This window comes from Glycine soja, chromosome 2 (genome assembly GCF_004193775.1).
Source record: "Glycine soja cultivar W05 chromosome 2, ASM419377v2, whole genome shotgun sequence".
NCBI classification, from domain to species: Eukaryota; Viridiplantae; Streptophyta; class Magnoliopsida; order Fabales; family Fabaceae; genus Glycine; species Glycine soja.
Window position 1 is genome coordinate 1533075 of NC_041003.1, and position 20320 is coordinate 1553394.

The 20320-nt window shown below is 33.7% G+C and overlaps 4 protein-coding genes and 1 pseudogene across 6 annotated transcripts; 2 read left to right on the forward strand and 3 right to left on the reverse strand.

The window, feature by feature from the left end:
• Positions 1-269: 269 nt before the first annotated feature.
• On the reverse strand, positions 270-3943 carry LOC114378817 (blue-light photoreceptor PHR2-like). Its single transcript, XM_028337427.1, has 4 exons — positions 3000-3943; positions 2687-2913; positions 2493-2594; positions 270-723 (listed from the first exon to the last, which is right to left on the reverse strand). The coding sequence occupies exons 1-4, from the start codon at positions 3873-3875 to the stop codon at positions 642-644; spliced, it is 1287 nt and encodes a 428-aa protein (XP_028193228.1). The 5' UTR covers positions 3876-3943; the 3' UTR covers positions 270-641.
• A 4409-nt stretch (positions 3944-8352) lies between these two features.
• LOC114378823 lies at positions 8353-10382 on the reverse strand (annotated as a pseudogene).
• A 1377-nt stretch (positions 10383-11759) lies between these two features.
• Positions 11760-13277, reverse strand: LOC114378848 (60S ribosomal protein L22-2-like). Its single transcript, XM_028337451.1, has 2 exons — positions 12993-13277; positions 11760-12117 (listed from the first exon to the last, which is right to left on the reverse strand). The coding sequence occupies exons 1-2, from the start codon at positions 13205-13207 to the stop codon at positions 11973-11975; spliced, it is 360 nt and encodes a 119-aa protein (XP_028193252.1). The 5' UTR covers positions 13208-13277; the 3' UTR covers positions 11760-11972.
• A 1-nt stretch (position 13278) lies between these two features.
• Positions 13279-15264, forward strand: LOC114378830. Of its 3 annotated transcripts, XM_028337443.1 has the most exons (3): positions 13279-13478; positions 13558-13598; positions 13738-14052. In XM_028337443.1, exons 1-3 carry the CDS (start codon positions 13407-13409, stop codon positions 13931-13933), a joined length of 309 nt encoding a protein of 102 aa, XP_028193244.1. In that variant the 5' UTR covers positions 13279-13406; the 3' UTR covers positions 13934-14052. The 3 variants fall into 3 exon arrangements, with proteins under 3 accessions (XP_028193244.1, XP_028193238.1, XP_028193241.1); XM_028337437.1 differs by lacking the exon at positions 13738-14052 and adding an exon at positions 14945-15264 and having other exon boundaries at positions 13279-13598; XM_028337440.1 differs by having other exon boundaries at positions 13279-13598; positions 13678-14052.
• A 1116-nt stretch (positions 15265-16380) lies between these two features.
• On the forward strand, positions 16381-19530 carry LOC114378863 (caffeoylshikimate esterase-like). The gene is made up of 8 exons (XM_028337461.1): positions 16381-16407; positions 16513-16603; positions 16698-16730; positions 18034-18180; positions 18278-18408; positions 18544-18684; positions 19008-19106; positions 19233-19530. Exons 1-8 carry the CDS (start codon positions 16381-16383, stop codon positions 19497-19499), a joined length of 936 nt encoding a protein of 311 aa, XP_028193262.1. The 3' UTR covers positions 19500-19530.
• Positions 19531-20320: the final 790 nt, after the last annotated feature.

Consider the following 20320-nt stretch of genomic DNA (forward strand, 5'->3'; position numbering starts at 1 on the left):
ATAAAAAAAAACTAACGTGTTCGTTTGCTTAGCATTTTCCTAAGATGACAATTCATCATGACAGCAGTAAAGCACCCATTATTAGTAAAACTATTTCTTTCAAATTTATCTTAGTCACAGTCTACTCTTTTATAGTAACGAAGAAATCTTTCATATAACTAATGTGTAGTACTAAAATTTCTTTCAACTTCCATCAAAGTTGTTAGTATTTTTTTTATTCGTATCAAAATTGTTAGTATAATTCTTCTATAACCACTTTTATTCGTAACTGAAATAAAAATCAGAGAATTCATCTTGGTATTATTAAAAATATAGATACCGTAGTAATTACATCCATTTTTAAATTTCAAATTTCTCCCACAATATCGCGTTATTGAGGGGAGAGTCAGAGCCATGAACTTTGGACTCAGATCTACTCAAAAGATGCCCGATGCAGACGAAATGCTACTCTAAGAATACCAACACTTGCCTTCGAGAAAATAATGTAAAGCTTCCATATTGAAATAATGTATCTGTCAGTTACAACAGAACTTCAGAAGGGGAACCAAATCTTGTTCATCCAGCACCCTACTGCCATGACTGCGTAGGGAACCAACCCATACCCTGAAACAAACTTCCTTATGCCCACTAGAACTTCTAGTTTAAGCAAATGCACCAGCACATGCAGTGGCTGGAGCAGCTTCCAGCTGTTTCTTTGCAGTACTGTATTTTTTTGTTATAAACCTGGACAAATCAACAAGAAATAAAATTCAAAAATTATACTATATGTACCCGTTTATTGCCAGAAACAGTATCCATAAATAATGTTTTGCCAACAAACAAGTGAAACACCAATATTTACTCTGTATGATAACAATTAACAAAGCAGATAACAGAAGGAAGAAAAATCATACTATGCTGTAATCTGAAGCAAAACTTGATGATCATTATTGGTCAAATAGGAAACTTGATTCAGAATGATGTGTTCCATGATTTCAATAATCACAAGGCCACCCTTACATTTCTAGGTTAGGGGAATGAGATACTTCTAATTTTAAACTTAGACAAGTACACCATTCAAAAACTGCACGTGAAAGCCAAATAGTTGATATCAAGGTTCTAAATTGCAGTCACAATTATGAATCCATCATGATCCTTGATATAGTAGAAAATTGCAGATGAATGCAGTTATGGCAGCCACAAATGCAATGGCAAAGACCCTAAAAACCTTGGCATTGTGGTTGCAATTGCAGTCATGGAAATGTTTTTTTAAAATCTTGGTACTACAGTGAACATATAGAAAAAGAAGGGCATTCATTTGGAATTTACCACATTTTGAGGAACAATCACAACTTTTATGTTTTAGATTTGAGTTGTTTGCAACTTTCCTGTATACACTAAAAGGTTATCAATAGCTGATAGGCAGAACATGTCAGAAGGCTAAAATTCCACCATATAAACACGCCATTGCCTATGGCGCCGCAATAATGGGCCTCTCCAAAAATTGCCTATGGCAGAATGGTGGACAATGCCACATTATAGCACTATGCCATTATGGTGGCGCTATAATGGTTATTTAAAAACATTTGGTACTAACGTCATCCTTTTGAAAAGAATAAGAGAGCAATATCATAAGCATAGTTATCAATCTCGGATAGTGGTGTACCACAGCTAACTATGAAAATGCTATAGCGGGATGACTGCTATTTTAAATATTATAATACAAACTAAATAATTTATACTGCACATATAAATACTCAAAAAGCAAGAAAAATGACCACATACACAATCACCATCGTTTTAAAGAAATTTAGAAGTTATAATACACACATACACAATCACCATCAATCTATATGACCAATAAGAACATCGTAATGAAGTCAAAAAATGAATGATAGACGACGAAATTAATACAAAAAGCACATAACAAATTAGATAGAAGACTTAGCAGAATGTGAGCTGGGAAGTCTAAAGTAAGGGTGGAATACAAGATAAAAATGGTCCTATAATGTGTGAGGGAATAAAGATAAAAATAGAGTTAACTATTCATGGGATATTTACCTAAAAAACCCCAAACAATGATGAAAATTACGGGTAAAAATGGATTACCGAACCCTATGTCATGGTGGCAGCTGCAATATATATATATATATATATACATGGCCTCTATTGAAATGTGCTCCAGTATTTGAATCCCATAGTGCACAAGGCTGCTCCACTTCGCTATCCCACTATAGTACGCTATTGACTATGATTATAAGTTCTTAAATAGAAAAGTTACATATTTTTGCAATAGGAAAAGAAAAACAATTGCATAATTCTCGAGAACAGAGACAGAGTTACTTAAAACTACCAGTTTCATCTTAAACCCCTAACTTTCTGTTTTGGGGGGGGGGGGGGGGGGGGGGATTCCCCAAGTGGTGCACCATTGCCATTTCCATATATCTCATGCAAAGAAAAATGTACACTGAAGTTTCAAGCAAAGCCAAAAGATGTGCACAAAAAATAGTTACCTAAAGAAGTCCCTCCATAGCAACTCAAACATCAACCAATTTGTTCCAGTTCTGGACGAGCCATTACCACCATCATTCCGGTTGGACGAAGCAGAAATGACTCTGTCAGCAATACAATTCACCAGTGAGTATCCACCCTATTCATAACAAAAACAATAATACCCTTAAACAGAACAACACAAAAGACCACAGACCTGCCGGCAGTCTTCTTCAGTTCTTCATACATTGTGCGAGGGGAAAGGCATCCCATTGCCAACCACGGAGAAATCTTGCAGGAGAAGTTGGCACCATATATACTCTGTGTTCCATCCTTAAACCCCTTGTGTGGCTGAGCTGCACACTCAGCTGCAAATTTTTTAAGCTTCTGCAGTGCCTCAGTCTCCCCTCCTACCATAGAAGCATTAGCAACGCACTTTCCATTCTGCACAATGATAACCTACATAAACCATTGATGCTAACACAAGAATGACATAGAAACAAGTTAAAAATAAAAGCAAAATATAAAACCTGTGACATTGTTGCAGATGGATTAAGGCCTAGGTCCATTAAAGAAGGAATCTCCCCAGGCTCAACATCACCGCGAGAAGGCATTCCCTTAAGCTGATCTAATGCCTCAATTGTCTTCCTTACCTCCAATTTCTGAACCCTATCCCTAAACCCTCCGTAATTGGAAGGCATGTCCTCCAATTGAAAAGGCAAATCGTCCACGTGATACAACGTGCTTCCCCAGAAGTACTTCACCTCCACATTCTCCTCCTTCATGGCCGCCTCCACCCTCTCCTCCGCCTTCGCCTCGTCGTGCGAGACCTCTCGGTGCGCGTACACGGCGTCGGCCCCGACGGCCTTGGCGAGCTCCACCAGCACCGCCTCGGGCTTCCCAACGCGAACGACGAGATCGGAGCCGCGAGCCTGGAGGTTACGGCGGAGGTCGGAGACAGAGTCGATGAGGAAGGCGGCGCGGTAGGGGCCGGTCTTGTCGAAGCCGGAGGCCGACTTACCGTAGTCGGCGGGGTCGAAGCAGTAGACGGGGAGGACGGAGAGGGACTCGTTGTTGGCGGCGGTGAGGCACTCGTTGTCGAGGAGGCGGAGGTCGTTGCGGAACCAGACTACTGCGGCGCGGCGGAGGGCGGCGGCGTTGGAGGGGTCGCGGGGGCGGTGGGGGCCGAGGGAGAGAGGGGCGTGAAGGGGGGTGGAGGAGATGGTGGATTTGAAGGAGGTTTTGGAAGGAGTGGAGAGAGAAAGGTGTGTGAGGGATGAGGCCTGGGTTGGGACTTTGAGCTTGGTTGGCTGAGGGGTGGTGGGTTGGAAGAAGGGCAAAACTCTGGGGAGAGAGAGGGAGACTGAGGCCACTGCCAATGCTGCTTCATGCTTCTCTGCTTCCATTCCTAAGCTAAGCTCTTTCTCTCTCACTCTCTCTGTATGTGGCTTCGATGGATTATTACCATTATCGTCCCTTTTTATTTATATTTTTTTTAGTGACATTACACATTACCTATATAGATTAATTTTTAAAATTCTTATTTTAAGTTTCCCCCTTGTTAAATGATTATTATTTTTTTCTTCTAAAATTACGAAAGTAGTACTAAAATATAAACTTTTTAATAATTTTAGACGCTGAATTAATCTCGTAAACTAATTTTGTTAACAGTTCATCTCATCTACCTTTGCATTGACGTGCGCCGGCCACCTACACCCCCACCTAACCTTTTTTTTTCCTGCCTGCATTTTTACTTTTTTGACGTTGGGTTCATGCACTACATTACACAATGATATTTCTAATATCCAATTTCTCCTTATCATTCGTGTTTTATTTTCCGAAAATGTTTGTAGTACAACCTTTTTTTAGGTGTATGGATGAGAAAAAGAGAATTAAAATAAAAAATAATAAATAAATAAATAAATGTAATGAATGATGTGATAAAATATATAAAAAAAGATTAATTAAATTTTTAGTGTCTATTTTTTTTAATTTGATTTTTAATCTTTGAATTTTTATTTAATCAGTTAAGGTGTTTTAAGTTTTTTTTCATTAATTTTAGTCTCTAAATTTTTTTATTGGTTAAGGTCCTTTAATATTTTTTTATTAAAATTTTTATTCTTTAAACTTTTATTTGACTAATTAAGATCTCTAAACTTTTAAATTTTTTAATTTTTAATCCCTAACAAAAGTTTAAATTTATTATTTTTATTTATTTAATGAGATTTTAAGGACTAAAACAGAATTTTTAAAAAATTTAAGAATTAAAAACCTTAATGAAAAAAGTAAAATAACTTTTAACTAGTAAAACAAAAATTTAGGAATTAAAAATCTTAAAAAAATTAAAAGACGTTCACGAGTCAAAAAAATTTAAGAACTAAACCAAATTTTAAAAAAATTTAGTAACTAAAAAAAGCTTAGAAACCTTGACTAGTAAAAAAAAAATTTAAGAACTAAAAATCAAATTTTGACAAAAGATAGTTCTGACATTTCAGGATGTTTCTAATTCTGAGCAAATTGTTTCAGGAGAAGAAAACTTTGTGCTAAGTCAAGCCAACTTTCACTACATAAAGGTGGGAGACCTACCTGTGGGGTTTTCTGAATGAATGTAAAAAATATCAACAGTGTCCCTATTTTCTTCATTAACATGCTTTATATCAGAGAAATCCACCTTCTCATGGGCTTCATGTTGAAAATAAGGAGTCTCTTCCGGTACCCAATCCTCTGGCCTCTCATCTCTTACACTTTAAATAAAATACAAGGCATCAAAATTAAGATTCAATTGGACCATGAAATTTCAATCTTTTAAAAAGAAGCAAGTAGAAGCACATACATAGGCAGAGAAATATATGGCCAACGTTTGTCTTGAGCATAAGCATGAGTCAATAGTTAATCCATATTGCAGTACAGTCAACAGTGCCTCCCAGAGAGTCACAGCGTTTGGAGTCCATACCGACATTCAGTTTCTTGATGAGTATTCCACAAGAAGAATAAGAACGGTTAAGAATTAAACAAGCAAAGTGATAACAAGAATTAATACAGTTAAACAAGATGTGTTGTTTTGTAAATACTTTTGTTTTTAAACTTATCTAACCTTAATTATGAGTAAAAGAGTTATAGTTGTTCTGACTTGCTGATTGGGACACAAGACTGTACAGGATATTCAGTGCTAATTTAGGAGATGCAAATGCACATACAGATATTGGTCATGAAAACCTAAGAACCGCATCTAACATTCTTGGAAGTGAGAGACAGTCTCAGAAGTTTTCTCACTATCTTTCCCTAAATTTTTAGGTCACCTACAGTTTCTAAGGCAAGAAGTCTTCTGGTGAGAAATATAGGCCCATATTAGAGTTCTTACACAACCAGAAATGAGTTAATGAAAATAAGAAGGAAACAAACAATACATATTTAAGAAGGTTTAAACAGAAGAATGTGGGTATATTACCTCCAAAATTATGTATAACCAAATGTAAGCCCAAAATGGCCAAAACAGCTCCACCAGCCATACTCCTATATCAGCAATCTTCTTCAGCTCTCCTGCTTTTGGAACTACTACACAAACAGCGTGAATGGGGAACAGGTCAAATGCTGCAGAACCAACAAGTGTTCCGGGTCCCAAACCTGAATATTCAGCAGTTATAGTTATTATATTGCTTAACAATCTAATGCTCCTCAACAATTCCAGAAAGAATTGAAGATCATAATAAAACAAAAACTGCAGCATCAAATATTATTCAGAAGGAAGAAAGTCACGGCAAGCACTCAAGTCTCTCATTAGAATAACTATTTGCACTTGCCAGCATTAAAAACCAAATTTGAATAATCAATTAGTCAGCAACAACTTTGTTGTAGTAAAACCTGTTTCCAATCACATCAAAGATAGAAAAGCTGGAGGAACAAATTAGTGATACAATTGTCATTCTTTATCCTTATAAAGTTATAATAATACCAGAAAAAGCAAGATGTTAAATTGTGTTTCTAGGGACTAGAAAGCTTGGGACAATTTTTCATGAACACAAGTCAGTGTTGAAAGCACATCTCACTTTTTTTCATTGCATTTGAATTTTTTAAATAAAAGTCATTTTATTTGAATATTCCTTTTATAACCTTTGTACCTCTGATATCTTTCTATTCCACTCGATACATAGAGCACCCATGCTGTCTAACATAAGCTATAAATATCTTCTAACATAAAGTGTATAGATGAATTTATGCATACAAGCATGTATATCGCAAATTACATCTATCCCTAGGTTTCTACTTCTGGTTTCAGAGGTTTAACCTACGTATTCATCCAATTCAGTGACCTTCATGAATTGCTAAATCATTTCATTTTATTCTTGACTTATCTCACGTCTTTGAAAATAAGGTATTTAGGAAGTTTCAATGTCCTGTAAAAGATTAAAACCTTTTTGTTTCATTTTAGAATTTTAGAAGGAAAATATGAAGGTAAAATTTTCATTTATAATAAATATTTTCTAATTTTATGATTTTAAAAATAAAATAAGATGATAAGTTAACATAAATTTAATATTCTATTTTTTTGTTTATTTCTAACCAATTATATAACTTTTTTAATTTAAAAATAATAAAAAAATGGTTCCTTCTTTTTCTTTTCAAAACCTCATTCTCAATTGCTGACAGTTGACGATGAATGAGAACCGATTTGGATGATTGTGAAAAGTGGACAATATAGATGAATGAGAGAAACTTTCATTTTGAAAATAAACAATATAAAAACAAACAAACAAATAATAATAAACTCTTATCTCCTTATGTGAGATCGGTTACATAAATCACATAATATCATTTAACATAATTAAAGATCAAAATTCAAAAATATTATTAAGCCTAAGATCTTCCTTCATAATTTCCTTCAAAATACTGTTCGATTTCCCTTTTCTCCTTTTTATTAGACTCAAAATCATGTCATCTAGCCTTCTAACTAACATTTATTTTGGCCTTCTTTGTGCATGCCAATAATGTCTTAATGGATTTTTTTTGTCATTTTTTTCCTTCTACACCAATTTTCTCACACATAACATCATTCAGAATTTTATCTTTTATTGTATGACTACACATTTATGTTAACATTCTCATTTATGTTACTCTCACTTTTCTCTCATGTTATTCCTTTAAAGTCCAACCTTCATTACCACATAGTATAGTCATAATATAATGGAATCTATAATTGTACAACAAAACTTGTCTTTGGATTTGGTAGATACTTTGCGATAACAAATAATCTTTAAACAATCTAAAAACAAAAATAATTAAAAAGAAACATGTTTTTAAAGGCTTAAATGATATTATAGTCCTTATATTTTGTTTGTATTGGTTCCTTCATTTTAAAATTGAGACATTTGATCCTCTTATTTTAGAAAAAAAAAAGCAATTTTTGATCAAATTCTCAATTTTATCTACATTTTATTTCTTTTCCTTTGGTTCAATTGAATCTTAAACCTAACATGTTCATTTAAGATATCATCAAGAAATAATTTAATTAATTACAAAATAAGAAATAAAACATACGCAAAATTAAAAACCAAAGTTGTAGACGTTTTAAAATACGAAAACCAAAATTATGAATTTTCTAAAATATGAGGACCAAATATTTTAAAATAGGGGTACCAAAATAATTTTTTAAAATATGATGATCAAATGTCTTAATTTTAAAATAGAGGGATCAAAATTACAGATTATGTAAAATAGAGGAAACAAAATTGCATTTAAGCCTTTTCTAAAAGATAAAAGTTTGAAAACAATAATTATTTCCTAAAAATGAAAATAGAGAATGAAGATTATTTTCACAAATTTAACAGACCCAAACTTTTTATTTCTAATAAATAATTTTTTAAGTAAAGGAAATAAAATGATATATTAACATAAATGCCTTAATCATTTATTCATTTTGTCATTAATCATTGTTATTCTCTTCAAATCCACAGGAAGATGCCCTTACAACAACTGCCTTTAACTGTTAAACTTGCCAACTCAAAGTTAGAATCTGCTTGTCCAACTGTCAACTTCATTTTTACCACCCGCTTTGTTAGAATTAATTTGCTAGATTTTCGGTAGAATTTGAAGTGATAGAATCCCAAATTATAACAAAATTTATGCTGGAAGTTTCCATTATATTTACCAGTAGTCTTTGTAGGAGCAAAGCCCATTCTTAAAATGGTGAAACCGGTTGCAATCTCTAACAATAATCTCCCAATTAAATTCCCTAGATATCATCTTGATTGCAACATGACAATCGCTACATATCCTCAAGTTCTTCACAATCCGAATTGTGGTACCCGGGCTTGTCCTGAGGAAGCAATATGCAATTGCCAGTTTTTCACTATGAAGGGACAATGCAAACTCCTTTCCTTCCTCATCCAAATCAAGTAATACCTCCCCAGTGTTACGTTCATAACCATGCTTTTCCAACCTCTTCACAATCTCATCAAGCATTATGCATACATACATGCATACATACATATATATATATATATATATATATATATATATATATATATATATATATATATATATATATATATATATATATCCCGCGAAAAACTCACCAATAACGCCATCTACCTCAACCAAACTACACCCTGGAAGTTTCTTGATTCCCCGGACCTCCATCTCTCAAATGCCTCACTTCCCTCCACCGTCCCAGCTTAGCATACACGTTAGAAAGAAGCACGTAGGCACTACTATTTGCAGGGTCCAACTCAAGAAGCTTTGTTATCGCTACCTCACAAGTTTCAACGTCCCCATGCATCCTAGCCCACTAAGCAGAGCTCCCCATATCATCACATCAGGTTCCACAGGCATTGATTTCACCACACTCCAAGCATCCTCAATACGACCTGCTCTGCTGTATAAGTCCACTATGCAACCATAATGTTGAATGGTAGGACTAACACCATACTCTTTCATCCTCTTCTTGAAATATTCATTCCCTTCACTAACCAACCCTCCATGCACACAAGCACAAAGAACACCCACGAACGTCACAGCATTTGGTCTCACCCCATCATTTACCATCCTCGCAAACAGTTCAAGGCATTCCTCTGAGAGTCCATGCATAGCAAAAGCAGTAATCATGGCACTCCAGGCCATCACATCCTTTTCGGGACCAAAGATATTCCACATTTGGCATACATGTCAATCAAAGAAGTCCCCAACACAACATCAATTTTCATCCCAGTTTTGTCAATGTAAGCATGAACCCACTTCCCATGCTCAAGTGCACCTAACCGCGCACAACTCATTAGGTTGGACTTTACTTCCTTCCAACGTCTGCAAACTGCGAAACAAAGAAAGCGCTGCCTTGTACTCGCCACAGCTCGCATAACCATGAATCATGCAGCTCCACGATATGACGTTCCTATGAGGCATTTGATCGAACAGTTTCCGCGCAATGTGAATCATGCCCGCTTTGGCATTTGCGTGGATGATGGCGTTCCAAGAGGGTAAGTCGGGCTGAGTAATTTCGTCGAACACTTGGCGGGCAAAGGTGAGGGTGCCACGTGAAGAATACATGTTTATGAGAGAGGTTTGAACAAAAGGGTCGTTGGCAAGACCAAGGAGGAAGATTTGAGCGTGAAGCTGGCGACCTGGATGAGGGGTGTTGATGGATTGAAGAAGGAATGGGAAGGTATGAAGATCGGGAAGCACGGCATGGTGGCGCATGCGAAGGTAGAGAGACAGTGCTGGCGGAAACGATTTCGACTCTGTTTCTGGTGTTGGCTCGAATGAGGTTGTTCCACACGAACGATTCGATGTTGGGGTAGGAAAGATAAAGACTTGGGTGCGTGTACGATATCACCTTCGCGGAAGCACGCATTGGTGGTGACTGCTAAAGCCAATCATGAAACTCCCGATGTTCAAGGTCGCAGGACTATGAAGTGATTGAGTAGGCTTAATGGTAAAAAATAAATGACAAATAAAATTTTCTTATTTAATTTGTAAGAACAAAAAGGAAAATAAAACTAATTTATTATTTTAGTTTTATAAAATTAATAATTTTAAGGTGATCAAGAAAACAAAAGAGTGAAGCTTGTTGTTTATTTAAAAAATTAAGACATAGTTTTAAGTCTCCCCTAAATAAATTGAGATTCAAATTCTTATAGGAAAAAATATTTATATTTAAAGATTTTATTTTAAGGAATCATTTTATATTTTTGAGAATCACATCCATAAAAATATTTTAACTGAGAATGTTATTCTCTTGTATATATAAAAATACGTTTGGTTAACTTTTAACATTTCTAGGAGTATTTTTTAAGTTTTAAAATAATGAATGAAGAATAGTCTTACGTTCTCATGGGAATGTAACATCTCCACCCTAAGAGCATGAGAATAAAACCTGTCTAAACATGAAAATGCAACTTTGAAGGAACAAAAATATTTGAAAACATTTTTCTGATAACATTCTAATAAACATTCTCACCTTTATATTCTTGAAAATGCATGATGATATCAAAAAACAAAGGTCTCCTAATATAAGTTTGGCCGCTAAGAAGGGAAGAGTAATTGAAGGAAAATTTTTAGTATTTAAGGTGAGTTTTACACCTCTTTTCTTCTTAGTGTTCTTCCTTGCTGGCTTGATAATACCTGATAAATAAAATAACAATGACATGAAATATTTATTAGTTTGTGTAAAGAGTATGTCAAAAACTGTATTTAAAAGAATGTGTCGATCAATATGTTTAAAGCATTTCTCTGGTGTAAAACAACATTCATACCACCACTTAGCAACGTTTAGTTTGGATTTTTTTTCTTACCAAGTGGATCTCCTTTTTAGCTGATGTAAAGGATTTTCCTTTGCATTGAAGCCAGTATTTTGACTTCAAAAAATAAATGGTCGATTTATGTTGTGATCATTTTATCTCATTCACACTTAATCACCGATTCCCATCTCTCTGAACCCATTCCTTCATCTCAACATCTCAGTCTCTCAAAAATTCTTTCCTCTCACTGAATACGCCTTTGATATTTCGTATTTCCTCTCACGGATATTTCCGAAGAATCAACTCTAGCTCTCACCGTCCTACTCTTTTCCAGCACTAATCCACCTCAACTGTCCACGTATTAATTTATACTTTTTGTGCTTCCTCGTCCATGTACTCGGAGCAAATACACACAAGCCAATTCTGCCATGCCTAATAAAGATGAATCGGGCATTGAATCCTGCTTAGGGTGTTCATCATCACGTGAACAGCAATTTTATGCCCATTGGAGGACAAACTAAAAAGAAACTTCTCCAACTGTAATTGTAAATGGTAACCAAATTAAAGATGCATGCCGACATAAAGTAGCATGTATTGGCATCAGACTTTTTATCAAACAATCTCTATAAAATTTCATATGAAGGCATAAAAGTTGGTCCAAATAAAACACAGGAATATTTCAACCAGTAACAAGTCAAATAAACAACACAGATAAAAGAGACTCCACAGTAACTAAACCTAATAGAAAATGCCTCAAGACACGGAATTAGATCTTCAGTCTTCCTCTTCACCCTCGTTCTCAGCAATGTTGAAGTATCTCAACTCATAGACATTCCGCTCCTTGTTGGATGCAATCACGCGAAGCCAATCCCTCACATTGTGCTTTTTCAAGTACTTCTTGGTCAAATATTTCAGATACCTGAGAAAGGTGTAATACGCAAAGAAAATCAAAATACTAGCAAAAAGAATAGTACAGTAGTACCCACAGGAAATTGGGCTGAAAATAAACAAATTTAATTTCATGTGAGGGTTTAAACAAAAAAAATCACAGAATAGATTACTAGGGAAACAGTGAGGAATGTTCGAACTTTTCCTACGTAAATTAAAAGTTAAGAGATACTAGTTTTCTCATGCATGAATACATCCTATGTCAAGCCCAACACGGCAACCCTTATATGCATTTTCCCTAATTCTCTATCACAATCATACTATTAACCCTTACGGAGAGATAAGAAAAAACTGAAGGCCATATTTTCATAAAACAAGCATGAATGAACATACATATACAGCTTTAGCAACAACTAGCCATCTCAGATAACATAACTAAAGAACACCTGAATACATAATTTCTTTCTTATTTTACCTTCCAACAAACTTATAAGCAATCTGACAATTCAAAACATAAGGGCTAAAACATACATTTCGAATCGTCTACTATTAAAAAAATGGAATCATATTCTGCCAGATTACCACATTTAATCTTATACCTATCAGCCAATCCAATAGTACAAAATTATTCACGAATATGTTAGCTTAAGTTTTCAAACAGATTTAGCTTAAGTTTTCAAACAGCTTTCTATCATGCTGATCTCAGTGTCAGTAACAGGGTCCTAGATCTATTCTCCGAAATATCTCAGCCTACAGAAAAAATAACATCAATTAACGATGAATAACCATACGGAAAAGGTAAATCACCCTGATTTTGAGAAATGCTATAATCGATAATAAAAAAAAAAATCCCCTCCTATGAGAAAAAAATGGCAGCATACAAGAGGAGCATGGTGAAGAGAGTACCGTTTAGAGAAGTTGCTGTCGGAGGTGACGGTGATCTTGCTCTTGTCCCTGGTGACGGTAATGGAATCGCCGAGTGCACCGGCCTTGCCGCCGACCTTAATCCTCTCCTGAAGGAACTTCTCCAGAGAAGCAATGTCCATAATCTTATCCTCCACCGGCTTCGCGCAATCGATCACGAAGCTCGCTCCCTTCTTCTTCCCCTTCGCTCCGCTCATTTTCGCGCCTCTCCCTTTCTCCCCTTGCGATGGTGATGAGCACTAGGCTAGGGTTTTTGTCTTTTAAAACGCCAACAACACCTGCCGTTTTATTATAAGCCAGGTCCAACCTACATGGGCCGAGACCCAATTAAACAGGCCCAATTGTGTAAAAAATGCTCCGATCCCTGGCCCTGCTCCTTCCTCTACAGAAAGAAAAATGGAAGAAGACCTGGACGGCGTCGTTCTGTGCTCCTCCCTCACCGTCGAGGCTATGATTCGTTTCGGAGCGGTAACAACATCGCCTATTCTACCTTGCTTGAATCGCAAAATAATAGACCTAATGAAAGAAACTTTAAATTGTTCTTCAGACCGGTGCAATCTGGGGCTTGTGTGCTGACTCGTCAACAAGGTAAATATGGAGACTCGTAACTATAGTTTCTATTATGGTTATGAATTTCTAATTCGTAACCATCCATTTCTCTGTGCAGGTCTTACAGGCTCTGCTAAAGCTTCTTTTTTGATAAATGATTAGTTTTTCTTTTATACAGCTTGACACACAAAGATATGGTCTACCAACCAAAGATGCAATACATTGATATTTTTCAATTGAAATGGCTGTTTCTGTATGAACTCCATGGCTTGCTGGTTTGGCAGTCACACATCATACATTGCTGCTTTTGCACGTCTTTTTTGTTCTGGTTCTCACACATTGCACCAAGGCAGCATGACCCTCTGGTTGCATAAACATTACCAGGATACATGCAGTACATTTTCTTTTTTTTTAATAAAAAGGCTTTTCAGATGCTGTAAATGTCCAAGCACATAAACAGTCAGGCTTTCCACGGCATTGCCCTTTGATATAATATGGAACAAATACACAGTTGCTCGCCCATTATTTGCAAATGTGTCAATTTTTTATTTGCATGCTTGAGAGGCTATCTAGACTTTTAGAACTCATTTGTTTCAGTTTTTATTTTAATGAAAAATCATTTTTGAACATTTGTAATTTATTTGTTCAAGTTTTTGAAAAGAAATCAGATTTCTTATTATTTTGACTTTTGAGTAGCTTTTTTTTATAAAAAAAACTGTATTTTTTAACTTACTTTTGAAATAAAAAGTGCTTTTTATAATTATAACTAAACAAACTATAGTTTCTACTTTCTATAAAATCTTTAAAGAGGGTAAATTACTTTTTTATAATTCTTAAAATCATTTTTAAACTTTTTTTAAACAAATGGGTCTTTAATTTTGCTTCTATGGATTGTTTCAATGCCTCCCCTGTAGTCAGAGTTTAAATGCTTCTAATCATCTTTGGAAAGTGCCACCAGTGGTGTTAGTGTGGTTACTTCTTGATTGAACACTGCATAGCATCATTGTTCTCTCCACGGTGATCAGTGACAGGTCAATATAGTTACTCGGTTATATATTTCTCTGAGGAAATTTGAATTCTTGTTCTGCGGCTAGATTCCTCTTAGCAGACAACAGACTTCATATGATCAAGTGGTTTTGACCAAATGATGTGCTTAATGGAAGATAATATTGCATATTTGTATGAAATATGAATGTGCTGGAACCTTATAGATATATTGTGTAGTTTTGGGAGCTAGTTTGGCATTGATTCTGAAACCACCATTTTTATTTTTGCATAGGCGTTTGCATGGTTGCATATGTTGGCACTAAACAACTATGAGTAACAATACAACATGAACATGGTTCAATGAGTTGCTGAAAATTACTTTTAAATTTCCCCAACAGGTCAATGGTTTGATCGGGGGGCTGTAGCAGGTGCAGCAGCTGCTGGGACACGAAGTTGGTCACAGGTGATAGGGATAGCTGGTTTGGTTTCTGTTTTCTCTGCTGCAGCTGACTATTCCAGAGCATCCTAAAATACATATTAGAATCATAAATATAATTTTATCAGCATGAGTATTAATTTATTACAGCATACATCTGTGTTTAGTGTAATCTTAATTTTGGTTTTATTTGTAGTTTGTCCACATAATTCTTCCTTGTACTCTGTAATAGAAAATTCATGCAGTTTGAACAATTCAATAAATTTGTTATTTAGGTCGAAACTAATGTCTGCAAAAAAAATGAAAAAACCCAAAAGAAAAGAGTGATCTCATATCCCTGTATTTCACAATTTTTGCTATCTATTTCTATATACCTGTATTTCTCAATTCTAGGAATTATTTGACTGAGAAAGGTTTAATATATTAACTTTTGGTGTTAACAGTATAAAAGAGTTGTAAAAAAATATGTAAAAGAATTGGTATAAATAGTTAATTACAAATACTTCAATTTCAAACAGATAATTTAATAAAATTAAAACTTTTGGAATGCTTTACTATTAATCTAAAATTGAAGAACAACATCGTAACTTTATACTAATTTTGGAGGAGGAGGAGGAGGATATTAGGATATATAGAAAGCTTATTATTATATATATAATATTTAAAATTAATATTATATCATTTATGTTAATAAATAAGAAGTGGATATTAAAACAGTGAATCTATGTGACATTCCATTTAGCTTGCAACCAGGTAAAAAGTTGGTTTGATTAAAAAAATTACTATTCTACAAATAACTTGCCTGAGATCGACCCAACCTAAAATAGAATAACACGTCATGAGTCTCTCTAGTGAGCAAAGGTGCCCAAATTAATAGCTACGACATTCAAATATTATTTTGGCATTATACAATTTTTACTGATAAAAGGGATAAAAATAGATTTGTCGACGACATTGACAGTGTGCATTTGCGTAACATCCACAAATGATGCTAGAAACGGGATTTGGGAATAACACTTTCTACAGATACAAAATGGTATCTTAGTCCACCTAATTCATTTTTTATTTGATTTTACACTCAAAACAGATAATTCTTCAAATACAAAAAGGTATGTCCACCTAATTCATTCTATATTTTTACAATCTGTTACTCAAAATAGATAAATTCAACAAAGCAGAATCTTAAACAAAGAAAAAACAGCATCAATCTGTTACTCACAAGATATAAAAGGCCTGTGGCCTGTGTACGAAAACTTCATTGATGTTTTCAACATATCAACTTTCATTACCATCTCAACTGCTTATATACTTCTAAGAGAAAATCTAAAGATTAACAGGTTTTTTTTATTAGTTCAATAACACCCACCAAACCATCGTCGAATTATTTGGTCACCTATCATGGATACGAAGTTCAAATATTATGAAGTAATTCCTCCCAACTTGACTCTTTCATTCACGGACTCATAGTTCTTTTTCTTTCGTGTGATTGTTTTATTAATTGTGAAAATTGTATCAAATGTAACATTATAGGTATACACGAGGAACTCAAGGGGAATGCAACTCTTTACCTGCAGATGGGTGCCTTTGTCTTCTCCGAAGGCCATTATTTTCCTTTGCCATGGTTCAATTGCCTTTTCTCTTCTTCACTCTCTCTCTCCCTCTCTCTCCTATTAGGCTTGATTTTTTAACCTTACGTTTTTAATTACTTATTACAGGTTATGCCATGGAATGTAGTACATTCATGAGAGGTAATACATATTCTTTCACGATTTACTATTTTTCTTTCTTTACCATATTTTCTCCTCTCTTTTTTTTACGGTTAGTTATTGCTTTTCACTTATTATATATTGCATTATTCTACGTGTTAAATGATGGTATATCAATAACACCAATTAAACTCTTGGTCCAAGGATAAAACATCTAAAACTAAAGCTTTAGAGCCACTGATAACAAAATATTTTCTTTTAATTTTTTGTAAAACAAAAAATGTCTTGTATGATAAAAAAAAATGGCAGATATGTTGATAATATAGCTCTTACATTTAAATTAAAAAATTCTCTTAAAATTTATTTTAGGTCTTATTTACTGCTGGATCAATCCTGGTACTCACCAAACTGTCATTGAACTATTTTATCACCTTTATTGTTGATGGATTAAGGAAGATTTTAAAAGATGAAACTTAATTATTTAAGTTCACGAAAGTAGTTTATAATGTTCCTATAAATTCTTCTATATTTTTTTTTCAACAAGCTTAAGGTTAAGCTTATGAACAAATAATTTTTTGGTAAATAAATTTTAATTAAATGAGTGCTTGATTAATCTATTTATCCAAACATGTTTTAAAAAATTAAGTTTGTACATCAACTTAAGTGGGTTGGTGCTAAATATTTAAAGAATATTTTGTCGCTCATAGTGATCCTATTTACCTATTTAGATTGAAATAATTGCTTCCAAGATATTATAGTCTCTCATTTTTAATTAAGAATCTAATCTCAAGATACATATAAAATCAAAATAAGATTTAATTTTGTTATATGATTTTATGGGGTATGGAAGGAATTAAAAAATGCAATTTTTTCATTGTATGGAATGTACTTTATCCGAACTCATGTATAAATAGTCTAAACTCATATATAAATGAAAAAATGATCTTATATATTTGACTTAAATATAGGTAAATCTAACTAATTTTATCATATTTAATGTTATCATTCATAAAATATCTTTCCTTTAATTTTAATTTTATTTTCAATAATTTTTTTATTCATGATATAAGTTCTAATGAAAGACATTTTAGTAATAATTTTATTTTTTGCTTGAGATCAATAAGATTAAATGATATCAATTAACTTTATTAATTAATATAAAATTAATTATTTTTGTTTATATACGAATAGAGAATGAATATATATATATAAAGTACATGACATTAATTTCCTGTGACAAGTATATTTTTTGTGATTTTAGTACTTATAAATTATTAGTAGTGTCGCATTGAATATAATACATGGTAAAACCTTGTATGATTTATTGTGTGCTTCATGCCTTTAGCATGCGGAGAAAGGTTAGCCAATGCTGGATATGCAGTGTTTGGAGTCGACTATGAAGGACATGGACGTTCTGGAGGTGTTCGTTGTCTCATAACTAAGTTTGACAATGTTGTTAATGATTGTGAAGACTTTTTCAAGTCAGTTTGCGGTAGGGTTTGAATTTCTTGCTATATAAGCAATAATCATAGTGTTGAAACATTTCAAAACTTCTTATGTTGAATTGCTTCCTCATTTGGGTATTTTAGAGCTCCAAGATTACAAGGGGAAGCCTAGGTTCTTATACGGGGATTCAATGGGAGGATCAGTGTGCTTACTATTGCATAAAAGGGACCCTTCATTTTGGGACGGTACTATTCTTGTTGCACCCATGTGTAAGGTATGATTTTTTTTAGAGTATATGAGCATTCATTCAAAAAAAATATTTTTCCCACCATATTGAGCATAACATGGTTTATTGATGGCTTAGGAGATGTGTGACAAACTTAACATAAATATGTTCAAATGTAAACAGATATCGGACAAATTGATGAAGCCAATTCCCATAGTTATAAACATGTTAACAAAATTTGAAGATATCGTACCAAAGTGGAAAATAGTTCCCACAAAGAATATCATTGACTCTGCCTTCAAAGACCGTGGCAAAAGAGAAGCGGTGAGGTTTAAGTAGTTTTTGATAGAAGCAACTAGCATATAAATTTCATTTTATGTTTGATTTAAAAGAAACGTATAAAACAGAACAAGACTTGAGGTTAAAAGTAGTTCATTTTATTTCAACTATACCTAAAGGGTGTATTTAAAGAGACAAATATAATTTTCAATTTTATTTTCTCCACGTTTCAAACAGTACCTTAATGTCCTTTTTCTATATCAATGGAATTTCCAAACTTAACAATTATTGAGGCTAATTGAGAAAGGAAATATAATCTTATTTCTATAGTGCAAGAGTTACTTATTGTCTTCTGATAATGATTGTAGATAAGAAATAACAAATTGATATACCAAGACAAGCCCAGGCTAAAAACAGCAATGGAAATGATGAGAACTAGCATGAGTCTTGAAGAGAGTCTACATGAGGTGATTCATAGATTTTTTTTTTCTTAAAAAAAACATATTTGAAGTCAGTTTATATATGCCACCCTTTATTTTGGATTAAAAATCAAATTACGCCATTTCTAGACTCATTCTATAAACTTTTAGCAGGTTACAATTCCATTTTTAGTGTTACAAGGAGAGAAAGATACAGTGACAGACCCAGAAATAAGCATGGCATTATATGATCAAGCTAGTAGTGTAGACAAGACAATCAAATTATATCGTGGAATGTGTCACGGCGTAGCAACTGGGGAGAGTGATGAAAACATTGCAATTGTGTTTGCAGACATCATAGCTTGGTTAGACGAGCGCGCTAGCAAGGAAAAATTTGATTCCTTTATATCAAATGAAAATGACGATGGCATTATGAAATAGACAACAAATGCCAATGCCTATAATTGACACAAAATTCATTTAACATAAAATGCATTGAAGAAATTTTGATTATTTGCATGGATTCGATTCATTAGTATAGAATTATAAATCCAGTCAAATGATTATTATCTATTATGGACATGTAGCTAATAGCTACAACTCTTTTCAAAAATTCATTTTATTATGCCCTACTTCATCCTCCTTCTAGCTTAAATTGTTTATGAAATTAAAGCAAAATATGTAAGGTTTCAAAATCAAATATTTTAGCGCAATTTTTGTAACAACATATAAACATTGGGAGATCCATAGGGCCAGACTAATTTTTGTATGTTGTTGAGAAAGAAGGAAGAAAAATATTATTTCGATGAAAGTGCAAATATATACATAGAGACTTCGTAATATATCACTATTAAACTACTTTGTTTGATTACATAGTAATTATAGGGATAAATAATTATATGCTTAAAAAATGTGTTGCTAGATTATGAATTTTGAAAGAGGTATAAAACATGTAGGATTTAATACAAGTGTAAAATTATCTGAGTCCAATAGGTTAACTTGATTAGTGTAATCTAAAATATGTGTCAGAATAATAAATTTAGGCTCAAGATTATTTTGGTCCAACACAATGTGGCCTCAAAATTTAGTAGTTTAATGTTGGCTAGCTTGTCGTGGGTAAGCCAATTTGTTGACCTCAAATTAAAAAAATAAAATAAAATAAAACTATGTATATCATAACACACACTCTACCTTCCCTAATATATTAATCTTTTAAGTTAACTAATGTGTACTGCGCAATCTTTATAGTTTGATTGGCTTCT

Excerpts from the sequence above, each read along its gene's own strand:
- LOC114378817 (XM_028337427.1), bottom strand. The coding sequence starts at position 3,875 with ATGGAAGCAGAGAAGCATGAAGCAGCATTGGCAGTGGCCTCAGTCTCC. Across the intron at positions 2,914-2,999 it reads CATCTGCAACAATGTCACAG|AATGGAAAGTGCGTTGCTAA; the intron begins GTTTTATATTTT and ends ATCATTGTGCAG. Across the intron at positions 2,595-2,686 it reads CTGAAGAAGACTGCCGGCAG|AGTCATTTCTGCTTCGTCCA; the intron begins GTCTGTGGTCTT and ends TATTGCTGACAG.
- LOC114378848 (XM_028337451.1), bottom strand. The coding sequence starts at position 13,207 with ATGAGCGGAGCGAAGGGGAAGAAGAAGGGAGCGAGCTTCGTGATCGAT. Across the intron at positions 12,118-12,992 it reads GACAGCAACTTCTCTAAACG|GTATCTGAAATATTTGACCA; the intron begins GTACTCTCTTCA and ends CACCTTTCTCAG.
- LOC114378830 (XM_028337437.1), top strand. The coding sequence starts at position 13,322 with ATGGGCCGAGACCCAATTAAACAGGCCCAATTGTGTAAAAAATGCTCC. Across the intron at positions 13,599-14,944 it reads TGTGCTGACTCGTCAACAAG|GTCAATGGTTTGATCGGGGG; the intron begins GTAAATATGGAG and ends TTTCCCCAACAG.
- LOC114378863 (XM_028337461.1), top strand. The coding sequence starts at position 16,381 with ATGGATACGAAGTTCAAATATTATGAA. Across the intron at positions 16,731-18,033 it reads ATGTAGTACATTCATGAGAG|CATGCGGAGAAAGGTTAGCC; the intron begins GTAATACATATT and ends TCATGCCTTTAG. Across the intron at positions 18,181-18,277 it reads CTTTTTCAAGTCAGTTTGCG|AGCTCCAAGATTACAAGGGG; the intron begins GTAGGGTTTGAA and ends TGGGTATTTTAG.